The 13465-nt window shown below is 34.6% G+C and overlaps 1 protein-coding gene across 1 annotated transcript; it reads right to left on the bottom strand.

The window, feature by feature from the left end:
- Window positions 1-9461: 9461 nt before the first annotated feature.
- On the bottom strand, window positions 9462-13129 carry LOC129893123 (beta-amyrin 28-monooxygenase-like). The gene is made up of 4 exons (XM_055968617.1): window positions 12460-13129; window positions 11378-11671; window positions 10285-10472; window positions 9462-9761 (listed from the first exon to the last, which is right to left on the bottom strand). The coding sequence occupies exons 1-4, from the start codon at window positions 13127-13129 to the stop codon at window positions 9462-9464; spliced, it is 1452 nt and encodes a 483-aa protein (XP_055824592.1).
- Between the last annotated feature and the right edge of the window lie 336 nt (window positions 13130-13465).

Raw genomic sequence — 13465 nt, 5'->3', positions numbered from 1 at the left:
GGCAATTTGGGAATTTTCCCAAAATATATATGTATCACTATAGACCATTTTAGGATCATATTTTCAGCCCCCACTCTCTCTAAAAGCCCTAGGAGCTTCTCTCTCTCTCTCTCTCTTCTTCTTCTTCCCCAAATCCATCTCCAACAAAGGGTGCCTTCAAGAGCTTCAAGAATTCAAGCCTTCCATTGAAGACCTAACATCAAGTTCCTTCAAAGTCTTCAAACAAGGTATGTAAGGCTAACCTAAAATATGGATTTAGTTCTTCCATATGCCCATATATGTGTTGAATAGGAGTTGTGAAAGAGTTGAACCTTCTAAGAAGGTTTTCTTGAAAGTTTTTCTAAACTATCGAATGTTTTTAAGTACTATTAGTTGATTGATGTTTTTAATGACTTGAGTTACTAAATAGTTATTTTTCATATTATTAACTACAAATGTATCTTTGTATATAGATTTATAGATATTGACGATATTCTTGAGTTGAGTTTTGTTGAGAGTATGGGTTCATGTTTCATTTACATGAACCCAAGATGAGATTTCTTGTCATAAATATCTTGAGGTTGAGATGGATAGTTGTGTGTATTTATGTATTGATTGGAATGAAAAGAATGAATTGGATAGTTAAGAATGTCCTTTGTCTTCTATAAAATGAACATAGGACTAAAATAAGGATTTCGGAATGGATGTTTGACGATTGATGTGATGATGATATCTGATAATGATGTGATGATAATGTTTGATGATGATGTGAATGATGATATATGATGATGATGTTTGATGATGATGTGAATGATGATATTTGACGATGATGTAAATGAAGAGGTTATGTTGATGAGGGTGTTGTGTGATGAAGTGAATTGGAGTCTAATGTGATTTTGTGGTATATGATGTGCATAATTTGAGTTGATTGGAGTCTTAGGAATATTTTGAAAATAAATAATCTTTTGAGGAGGAGCTTTAAATAAATTATTTATGAACCTTTTTGCATAAACTATTTATACACTACTTTGAGTCTAAAGAATTATTAGTTTCATCTTTGATTTAGAAAGGAGTATAAGTATGAGTTGAGTATGAGGAGCCTTTAAATGAGTTGAGTATTTTTACATTAAAGTATCCATTTTGAGTTTGAGTTGAGGAGTTGAAATTATATTTTAATGTACATAATATTTTCTACATTCATTGAGTTGAGATTGTATAAATTTTTAAAGAGAAGAGTTTGATGATTTGAGATGAGTCGACTTGAAAGAAGGTCCAATGAGACTTGTCATTATGACTTAATTGAGTTGGAATGAGAACAGAGTTGATGAGGTGGCAATGTTCCACATGAAACTTGCTGTGAGGGCTTGTTTGAGATGATTGGAGGAGTTTTATGAGCATGGAGTCATGGGAGAAGTATCGAGTACCGAATTGGGCAAGAGTATAGTCCATACTCAAACCCAATACCTGTGTTGCCAAACGTAGGGGGGATTGAACCGTTAAAGTCGGATGCTTCCCCGAGAGTTTTGTCCTGACATTATAGGACTTGGTTGGATTGGATCCATGAGTGTTTGATTCGTTCATACCCTGGCAAGGTATGAACGGGCGCGGCAACAACGTCATTTTGTTGTACCTTCACTGGCTCATAAGTGATGGTTATCGGTTAAGAAAAACTCCCATTTAGGTCTTGATAGTACTCTAAGTCAGTTGAGTTGAGTGAGTTGCTATATGCTTATGAGTTAGTCCTGTCTACACTATTTCTTGTTAGACTTAAGACGCTTGAGTGAGTTATTACATATCTATTGAGTCGAGTCCTTTGAGTTGAATTGAAAAACGTTGTATAATTTAATTTGCATATTTACTGAGTTAAGTCCCTTGAGCTGATTGTTGAGTTGAATGTTGAGTTGATTGTATATGGTTGGATTGGATTAGATGAATTGTGATGGGATTGAATAGAATGGTATGTGACTAGATTGGATTTTATTATTGAGTTGATTGTTGAGTTGAGTGTATATAATCGGATTGTACATGATTGAAAAGGATCGAATTGTAAATGATTTGATTGAACTGTATTATACATAATTGGATTGGATTGTATGGTATATGATTGGTCTGTGTCTAAACTATATCCTTACTTTAGACTTATGACGCCTTATTTGAGTCCCTCTTATCTTTTATGAGTTGAGATATTTGAACCAGCGTTACTCTTCCTTGAGGTATGTTTCATTCTGCCATTTTACATACCAGTACATTCCACGTACTGACGCCATTTGGCCTGCATCGTTTCATGATGCAGAGATAGGTTTAAGAGATCGATAATAGAAGCATCATTGGGGATCTATTCGCACTCAGCGTATTGGTGAGTCCTCTCCTACATCCGGAGGAAACTGTCTGTGTATTCTTGCATCGAATTAGCCCTTTTCATTTTGATTTGAGGTAGCCATGAACATGTCATTGGCACCAATTAGATAGTAGTGATAGAGGCTTCATAGACTAGATAGTGATAAGTCGATTGAGTATTTCTATCCTTGAGTTATTCTTGTCAAACTATTTTTAAATGACAAATACCTTAGTTGATCTGTCGGCCCATGGCCTTTATTCTTTGAGTTGGATGGGTGATTTGAGTTGCCCGCTAAATTATTCTTTATTTTTAAACTTTCTGCTGAATGAATGAATGAACGGATGTGTGATCAAGCTATGTGGTTCGCTTGGGAGCCAGAAATGGTTTCTGAGTGCCGGTTACGTCTAGGGTACCCTCCCGGGGCATGACATAAATCACCCAAATCACCCACATATAAATAAAAAAATCGAGGTTGGAAGTTTGGTCTCAAATTTGAAAAAGAGACCAAAAATAGGTCTCTGATGTCGCTTTAGCGAGCCCCCGGTGTTCTCTTAAGCGATCACCTTAGAGAGGTGGGGGTCGCTTTAGCGACAACAAGTCGCTTAAGTGATAGTTCGCTTTAGCGATATTTGGTCACTTTTTTGACACCCTACCTAGCAACCTGATCGCTTTAGTGACCTCCTGGTCATTTTAGCAACGAAGAGTCTCTTTAGCGACGGCACCAGGTGTTGCTGATGCAAATTTGAGCTTGCCATGCCAAATTCTCCAATAGGGTGTTCTGAATTCATTCGGAATGCCGTGTAAGCAAAGGAAATATGTTACCCAATTGGAAACAATATTTTGGACTCAATGGAATCAACAGATTCTCCAATGGAGGTCATTTCTATGGAATATTTACCCAACTCAAACAATTTCAAAAAAACACTTAAAATGCACAAACTGCCAAAAACTAGTTCTGATTACCTTTAGAACAGAACCAAAGATCGTTCTAGACCAAACTTAGCATTCCGGAGCTAACCGTGTTGACAATATTTTCATCCGGGAGCGTTAATTCAAAATGTTGAACGAAGTCAAACTTTGCCAAAATTTAAATTTAAAATGGTAAAACCACGTAAACTCAAAACGAAGACTCCAAAATCCAAAAAAACCTTCCTTCGAGACAAAATGGCCCTTCCGGAGCTGATGAAACCGTCAAAATTATCATATGATGCTCGAATCTTCGGATGTTGACTAAAGTCAACTCTTTCAAACCTTAAGCCTAAAAAATGGCCAAACCACCTCAAAACTCAACTGGATACCATGGAAAGCAAGACATACATCCCAACATCACATATGAGCTATAAAGAAGACACGAAAAGGGGTAAAATGGTAAAAACATGCAAAAGAACAAAAATGACCTTGGAGGTCATTACACTTCCTAGTTTCACTTATCCTCTACATGTGTTACCATTTCCACGGTATCTACGACCTCTTTGATTTCCTACTCGCCCATCTTGTGGATGTCCTCTACCATTATTTCATCCGCCTGCCAGTGCCACTGCTCTATTCTGCTGCTGTATAGGTTCAATATGCGAGGGTGGGGACAAGTTGTCCTCATATGAGTTCGTTCCCCACAACTATAACAACTATATTCAATAGACAGCCTACTGCCTAGTACAACCAAAGCTCCTTGGCCATCTTGAGTAGGATTCTGTTGTGGGTTCCTTGAGTAATAACTCATAGAAGTGAGAATGGCTGACTAAATTGGTCGGGCTGCAAATGTAGTCCTACCTAAACCTTTGGAGTAAGAACCATTGAAGTTACCTATATTCTTAGGCTTCTTATCCAAAGCCTTGGCCTGCCCATCCCGTCTTCCTCTCTCCACTTTCTTCACAAATTCTGACACTTCATTAAAGATTCTATATGTCGAGGTCATGTTAACAAAAAATACCTGAAACTTAGGATTTAACCCCTTGACGAACAAATGGATCCTTTACTCCTCCGTAGTCATTAACTATGTAGCATATCTAGATAAGACATGAAACTTAGCATCAAAAAAGCTACGATCATGCAACCTTGCTCAAGATCCATAAACTCATCCTTATTTCTTGCAATCTCTCAAAGTCCCGGGCACATATTTCTCCAAAAATAAGGAACGGAACTGAACCTAGGTGAGTGGAGGCAAAACTGGCGATCGATATTCCACAAAGGCTCTCCACCACTGCTTAGCCTCACCTTAAAGCTGAAAAGTCCCAAATTCAACTCCATGTTGGTGTATTATGCCCAATTTGTAAAGTCTCTAATACCTATCTAGGATGAACTTGTAGGCATTCTCACTCTCAAACCTTTAAGCACTAGAGGCTTCAGCTTCAAAAAACTTATTAGGGTCTTATGCCTAGTGGTAGTCATCACTAGTCCCCGAAGTGGATGGAAGAAGGCATCAGTGCCCAATGCTCCATCCATCTGAGGGACAATAGTGGCAATGGGAAAAGTGACTGGTGCTTTAGAAATTAGCACGATGGGAATGTCTCTAGAGCCAACCAACTCACTCAAAAAAGTCATAATCTGGGGAGCTATAGTTGGGTCCAAAAGGGCAAGTCCTACAGCCTCAGCCTTTGCATGCTCCTCTTGCCTAGCATCCTCCTCAACCTCTACCATCATGTTCTCTTCTGTTTCAACCTGGGTGCGGGAGGGGCCTCTTCTTTTGGAATATTCTCAACTTGAGCTTCACCCTAAGCGGGTTCTACCATTCCCCGGCCTCTGTCGTGCTCCCTTCTTTTGGAATATTCTCAACTTTGGCTGATTAATGGCGCTATGAGTCGGACACCATTGTATCACGTGTTAACCATCTGTGGACAACAAAGTGAAAAAAGTTATATACCAACTCGGATAACAAAATACCAATTGGAATCAAGTTATAGCACACAGGGAGAAGAAGATAGAGAGATTTCCTAAAGTCCAGTAGCCTCTCGAAGAAAAGTATGAACGTCTTTGTACCGTTATGAAAGACTTTACCCTCCTTGTGCCCATAGCTTGACCTCCGCCTTTTTCTACCTGCACGGATGCCTTCCCTTCCTTGAAAAGCGAACCTAGCTAGACTCATTCTGGTACAACGAGATCAACAAACCTAGGGATCTGATTCAACCTTTGTCACGACCCATATCGGGTCATGTGTGGCACCAACACTAATCCTCTAATGGGAGAACTAATAGCATACCCCAAACTAACACCCTCACATAGAAATTGGCATTTGAAGATGTAGAAATAAAAATTTTATAATTGTTTTGAGTTGAGTTCCTATAAACTTAAGAAAATTAATCAACCAAACAAATAATGCAGAAGCCAATCTCCTAGAACCCTAAAGTCATTCTACCAAAACTCTCAACTAAGGTCTAATATAAGGGGATGCAACCCCGAAAATAAACATATAAAATAGAGTTTGGGAATAGTCTCAGTCCGAAAGAAAAATGGGAAGAATACACGGTAACCTGAAAGAGTTGGATTACCCTTCGAATTCTTTAATTACTGATATCCTAACTGAGGCATATCAGCAGCTGCTTGAATATATCTTGTGCTCAACAAAAAAAGAGCAAGTGCAGTATCAGTATACATAAAAATGGTGTACTAATAGGATCACGCGACCAGTCCTGAAGTACATAATACACAATTAACCACAACGTAGTAAAGACATGCATATACAGAAATACATTACCAATAATTATTTAATAAGGAATAACAGTTTCACAGTATCAATATCAAATACAATAGTCAACAATGCTCCTCTCATGGAGCCCATACCCAAACTGTTAGTACGTACCGACATGGCAGCTGATCCAATATGTATCAACTTGAAACCCGGTCTAATATGTACTAGTGTGGTATCCGATCCAATTATGTATCGCCATGATACCCGATCTAATATCTACTAGTGTGGTACCTAGTCTAACAACCAAAATCACAATTACAATCAATAATGAGTAGTTCGCAAACTTGCACAACCAAGTATCTGGTTCATTGCATGCAATTGATCACAGTAGTCATTTCATTAAATTCATTACATCTTTTCCTAGTCACATACATTCACACAATACTATCAACTACAGTTAATAAGCACATATAACGCAAACAGGAAATAAACTACCACCTACCTCGAAACAAGCCTTTGGAACACTAAAGAACTGGAATTTTTCCTTTTCGAAGTCTCTTGGCTTGTTTATAGTCTAAAACAAACAAAACAAAAAAGGAATCAATGTACAAAGGCCAACAATACACAAATTATACAAAAATCCTAACTCTTGGTCACTTACATGATCATCTCCCCTAACTAGGGCTTTTTTTCATTACTAATTCTGGCCAAAATCCTCCCCGGAGAGAATTTACATAGATTCTAATATTTAGGGATCAATTTACAAGTTAGAGAAATGATTAACTTATGCTAGCACAATAATTGGTGGAAAATAGAGAAGAAACTGCCATATGTATCCCTTTGCTCCCCAAAAACAAAATTTGCAGAAAAATAACATTTTTGAACTTTTCTCCTTTTTTGTTCGTGATTGGCCTGCCATAGACGGACCAGCCCTCCATAGAGGGAATAATCCCGATGTGGAGGGTTGTACGAAGATAGAAACTCAGAATTTGAGTTCTAAGGCCGCCATTTTGCAACAACCCCTCATCCTTGATGTTCCAAAATAACTTTTTTATGCCAAGATCAATTAGGGGAGTTCTACTAGCCCAAATTCGATTCCGTAATGATGTACATGCTCCTTAATATTTTGACTATCAACTCAAGCTATCAAACTCATAATTTAATCACTCATTCATTGTCAGATTATCCAAAATCTCACCTGACTCAGATTTCGTCCAAGTCTGACCTAGGCTCAAAATTTCCAAGTTAATTTTTACAAGTTTTCTGATCCAAATTCCTTTTTCATTGGCTAATCCATAATGATGGAAACATGTCGTTACACTTTAATTTGTAAGCTATTCAAAATTATGAATTAAACAAATGGAGGTATATTTTATTATTTATTGTTTACATTAAACCAGCACCCCCTTAGGAAGCTTAATTTATTTTAATGAAGAGTAATATTCTAACTTGATTATGTGTAAGACGAAATTAGCTTAAAGTGTGTTATTTTGTGAAAGAAGGAACGTGAATTGATCGGACAACTACTATATTTCTATCCATATGATAATAAACAATTGGACGATAAATAATAATAATGTCGCGATCCAAAATTAGAGTCTTGATCACACCTATCATGATTACCCGAAGAAAAGTCAGTCCTTTTATAATACAGTGCCACACTTTAACAAGAACCAACAAAATTAGTCATTACAACAAAAAGTGCCTATTGATAAGGTATCACCAAGTCATAATACTATTAAGAAAGTAGTCTTTTTCTAATTTAAATAAGAATTTAAATGAATTGGATAAGATGAACCAAAGCTGAATCAATCAATCATATTTACATTGACAATATGAATATTGTGAATGTTTTTGGAAAGTCTCATTTGGACTAGGTTGGACAGTGTGCAAATGAGAAAATTAATATCTTAAGGGAGAAAAGTTCTCTTAGCTTGCATTGATTTGGTTGATGAAGAAGTGAAGGTTTCACCTCTTCCTTCAAATAGAAAATTATGTTCTGAAGCTTCAATACTTGTATCTAAAAGTGTGATTGCAAACAAAAATGAGTCACGGACCTCAACGTTAAGACTTAGTTCAACTAATGCTAATATTTTTGATTTGGACAAGAACATTTTTTATTAGGGTGAGGAAGATAATATGTTTGATATATGCATTGATAAAGTGGTTAGGGATAGGGATCTCTCACCTAGGAAACAAAGAAGTGAAAGCAATAAAATTAAAAAAAGACTCATGAAAGGTAACATAGTTGGGATGGCACAATGACTCATGAGGAATTCTTTCAAGGCACCTATCAATGTGGTTGGTAAAACAAAATCATATGACAGTATCAACAACTTTAACATCTAGTTTTACTTGATGCTTTACTTGAGAATCATCATTTGTAATATTATCATAGAGTGTATTATAAATATTATGACGATCAAGAATATCTACTTTTCTCTAGATATTATTTCCTTCATGATTCTTAATTAGTAGATGTTCATTACCTCATTAACTATGATTGGTATGGTAAGGTTAGGTCCAACCATCCTTGATTGTACTTATATATTCACATTGACATAATTTTTTATATTATTAATAAACAAGACACTATATCTAGTGGTATAAATTCACCATAAGAAAAAGACGCCGGAGAATTACACACGTCCAAAAAATTTCCTGTAGATCACAGAACTTAGGTAGATATAGAAAAAGAGAGCAACTTTCATGAAGCACATTATTATATGTGCTAATTAATCTAAGGATTCATTCAATAATTACATATTTTATCTGAGTTACCTATAGATACACTATATTTGCCTCTAGATACACTATATCTAGCGAATGTATTGCCTCTCTTATCTCTCACTCGCTTCTCTTCTTCTCTCGTCCCTCTACTTTTCTATATATGTGTTTCACAATGTATCTGAGTTTTACAATTTCATGTATCTTTGTATCCAGTATCAATTTCATGTATATGTGTATCCGATATCAACTTCATTTAGTGCATCCGATATCAATTTCACTATTGTATTCAGTATTAAATATCTAGTGTATTTGTGCATTGATTCATGTATATATATATATATATATATATATAATAATAAAATATTCCCTGATACATTCATCAGTATATCCGTATATAAATACATCTATTTAGTATCAAAATATGCAAATTAATTGTCTCAAAGTACCATCAGCATTATGCAAAAAGAGGGGAGAGAAAGAGGGAAGAGAGGGAGAGAGCGAGGGTGGAGGAGAGCAAAAAGAAGGGAGAGAGCGGGTGGGGGAGAGAGGAGTAGAAAAGGGGAAGAGCAAGAGATTATGTAATTATTTTTAAGTATAGTGGAATTTAGCAGATATGATAGTGATGTTTGTCGAATTAGATAATTTTTTCAAAAACAAAAATTAGAAAAAAAAAATACAAATGGAAAAGGACATTAAATTAAAGCAACATCAATCGTGTGAAACCATCAGTATCACTAGGTCATATGTCTCGATTAGTATATTAATCATAAATCCATATAATTATATTCTCTAAACTTGATGAGGGTAGAGTTTAACTGGAAGACCCTTGGCAGGAACAGGCATTGGATCAATAATAATCTTCTCATCATGAATTACTTTGTTCCACTTGAACCTTTTAACAAGATGGTGCATGAATACAAGTATTTCTAATCTTGCATACTCTTTTCCAGGACACATCCTAGGACCTCCTCCAAATGGAACAAATGTGTAAGGAGCTGGTCCAGATCCTTCAAATCTTGATGGATCAAATTTTAAAGGCTCTGGAAAATATTCTGAATTTCTGTGGGTTGTATTGGAGTTCCAATATAGCTGCATTATTAATTTTACGTAGCACGTATTAAAATAATTTACAAAATATATTAATGAAATGAATTGGACCTATTTATTTCATGTATAGTCATTGGATTATTAATTTATACGATAACATAGTAAAGTCACTAAATTGGCTTTTGTTACACGAGTGTTTTCCATCGTAAATCACTAAGTTCTCTCTTTTGTACCTACCCATTTGGACTTGGATATTTGTTTCTTTTCTTCAAAAGTGCGTTTAGTTATACATTGGACCAGTGTGTTTTAGGTGAATTTTTTCTACTGAAATTTTTTTTCTAATTTTTTCAAATCAAATACATGTTCAAATTTTTTTTATAATTATATTATTAATTATTGTACGTCATGTGTAAAGTTTAATGACTTTATTGTTATATAGTGTGTAAAGTTCTATTTCTTTAATGAAAAAATTGTTTAGTATATTAGTATTATTTTATCGCATAAAATTGATGAGTAATATGCATAAAATTAAGAAATTATTGAAGATTAATAAGGTTATTAATACCTTCCATCCTTTGGGAATCGAGAAACCATTAAACATGAAATCAACAATGGCTTCTCTAAAAGCACCTTGGAGAGGTGGTGCAAGTCTTAAAACCTCACATGCCACATTCCATGAGTATTTCATCTTTTGAAGATCATCCCATATCAATAATTCTTCTGCTGATTTTGACTTGGAAATTTCCATTTGCTCTGTTTATCACAAAAGTGTGTTATTAAAAACTAAATTCCAAATGTGTCACATAAACTGGGATGGAGGAAATATATGTTTATAAATCTTTAAATAAACTATTATTTCCTAGATAGAAAATTAATTAATATTTATTTAGAAATACAACCTATGTTTTTCCTTGCGGCCAATTTCATCTCACAATTCATAGTACGTATATTTGCCAAGGACATGTAACATAAAATAAGACAAATAAAAAGGACTAATTTGGCCAAATTAAATGTATGTTTTGTGCAAATGAAAAGCTTTGTCAAGATTATCAGGGTATACATAAAAATGTAACGCGCGATAACTCATCATAATTCATATATAGTTAACAATAGAGACAAAAAGGGTGGCTAGCTAGCTAATCGTGGTCGGTAATTAGTAGTTGAGAAATTAGGTCATAAGCAAATATTTAATTGAGCAACATATTAATATTGTGTATGCTAATAGAGCTTTAGAAAATATTGATTCATTTTGTATGCTATTCATCTTTTAAAAGTGATCGTGTAAGGAATGGATCATATATATGTAGTAAAACTCTTTATTCTATTAGAGTTTTAAAAAATTCACAAGTGTAAGATTATGAAATTTATTAGAATTATAACAACTTTATAAGGCTCGTTTTAAAGTGTAAGTCCCAATCAAACGATTAAAACGGAAAGTAGCTAGTATCTTTATATAAAGGAAACTACACCTATATCATATAATATTCAGGACGGAGCTAGTACTTCGTAGAATGCATATATATATATATATATATATCATTATAAAATTCATAAATCATTAAATTAAAATCCTAATTTCGCCGTTGAATATTACTATAATTATAATTGAGAGAAATGATGCATATAAGACAAAAAAATTAATGTTAATGGACTCTTACCATTATAGACAGTTTGATAAACGTGCGGAAGTTCAGCAAGGTACTTAACAATAGAAGTGCATGCAGAACTAGCAGTGTCATGTCCACCAACCAATAGCCCTAATATCTTAGCAGCTATTTCCAAATCAGGCATGAACTTTCCATTTTCATCACTTGTCATTAGCATGTGTGACAATATATCTTGTGTTGCCGATGCTTTTCCCTCACACAAATCCACCTTCCTTTGCTTTATGATCCTCAAAAGCTCTTTTCTTATCAAATTTGATGCTTTGATCGAACGGTTATACGACGTTCCTGGTGTTAAACATAACTTATGTTAGGCCCGCATGTGGAAAGCATATTAAAGATATACTTGACAGGCCACCATTTTAGTAATTTATGTAGGACATTATTTCCTTAGTAGTTCATCTCATAAAGAATGTCATAGTTTTGTATTTGAAAACATCTAACAATATAAACTTTCCATTAATAAAAATTTTTGTTGCTATATAAATACTATGACATGTTTGAGATCATAAATTTCTAAAGTTTTATTATAGACAATATGTGTGTATATATATATATATATATCACATGTTTAAACAGTCACGCTTTATTTACTAAAACATCATGTTGAGGCGACTTACGCACATGAAAGGCATATTAATTAAAGATATACTCGACTAGCCACTTTTTGAGTAATTTATGTAGGACATTATTTCCTTAGCAATTCATTTCAGAAAGAATGTCATAGTTTTGTATTTGAAAACATCTAAGAATATAAACTTTGCATTAATGAGAAACTTTTGTTGCTATATAAATAATATGACATATTTGAGATCACAAAATTTAAAAATTTTACTATAGACAAAAATGTTATAACATAATTTATATAATATATATATATCACATATTTAAAAATCCACGCTATTGTTATTAAAACATCATGTTGAGTGATCAAATTATATTGATAAAAAAGATGAGACTCTTCTTACCTGCATATATCACATAAACCAATTAAGACAAAGAGTAATAAATAAATAAAAATGTGTTCTATTTTAACTATTTAAATTTTTATATAAAATGGTCACACATTTTAATACCCGGCAAGTCGATAGGGATAGAAATCAATCCAGCAGCTAAAACATCAAAGGGTTTTGCAAATTTAGCAACTTGTTCAGGATCTTCAATGCTCAAAAACAATCTACAGGCCAGCCAGAAAGTGTAGCTTTTCGCAAGAGGATAGACTAGCACTTGGCTCTTATTCTCCCAAAATGACTCAAAATGGCGTTGAGCAATTGAATCCATGATCCCAACGTAACGTTGAAGAGCCTCGGGCTTGAAGAAATTCGGAAGCAATCTTCTCATCCTAATGCCTTGTTCATTTATGCTAGTTTTGTTTTGATCAATCGAAGATGGGAAAATTTTGTTGATAGAATCAGGCCACCATACTTGTACGAGTTTGTTTTCGTTCGAAAATAAGAATTTATTACCGGGAGCACCACAAAAGACTGCTGAATTTTCTAACAAAAGGTGAGTTCTAAAGACACTAGAGGAATACTTAGACATTCTATCTAAGATGAATTTTTCAGGGTGACCTTTCCAACCAGTCGAGAGAAACTCGAGGGTTTCTCCGATGAATGGCCATCCGGTCTTGCCCGGGGGTAGGTTCCCGGACAAGCCTAATGAGGTTTTATTGAAGTAGAGAAGATGAAGGGAGAGTGAAACCAACAAGAAAAAGATGACAAGAAGAGAAAGAAAGAACAACTCCATTGATAATAATTAGTTTTAAAAAAAAAACCTTTTTTACCACAAGTATAGAGATGAGTTTTGGTGGTTGAAGTGAACACATATTTATAGTGGAGCAATGCATTGGAGCTAAACAGGGCCACTTGTAAAGCTTCTTTAAATAATGAGTGTGTTTGGCAGGGGAAATGTTATTCAGGCTTCCCGATGTCTTTGAGGAAAATAATTTTTCTTTAAAATAAAAAGAATGACTTTTTTGATAGGAATAGAATAAAATTAGTTTAATAAATAGAATTTTATAGTGATTATTTGTGCCGCCACCCCACACCCGCACAGAGTATATTGTCTAGAGTGCGTATAAAT

Source organism: Solanum dulcamara, chromosome 6 (assembly GCF_947179165.1).
Source record: "Solanum dulcamara chromosome 6, daSolDulc1.2, whole genome shotgun sequence".
In the NCBI taxonomy this organism is placed as follows: domain Eukaryota; kingdom Viridiplantae; phylum Streptophyta; class Magnoliopsida; order Solanales; family Solanaceae; genus Solanum; species Solanum dulcamara.
Note: the sequence above shows the minus strand (reverse complement) of the source record. Positions and strands in the feature narration are given on the sequence as shown.

What these genes read in the sequence shown, in the direction of transcription:
- LOC129893123 (XM_055968617.1), bottom strand. Translation starts at nt 13,129, where the DNA reads ATGGAGTTGTTCTTTCTTTCTCTTCTTGTCATCTTTTTCTTGTTGGTT. An exon ending in TATCCCTATCGACTTGCCGG is followed by an intron (nt 11,672 to 12,459) that starts GTATTAAAATGT and finishes GTTTAACACCAG; the next exon opens with GAACGTCGTATAACCGTTCG. An exon ending in CGATTCCCAAAGGATGGAAG is followed by an intron (nt 9,762 to 10,284) that starts GTATTAATAACC and finishes TTAATAATGCAG; the next exon opens with CTATATTGGAACTCCAATAC.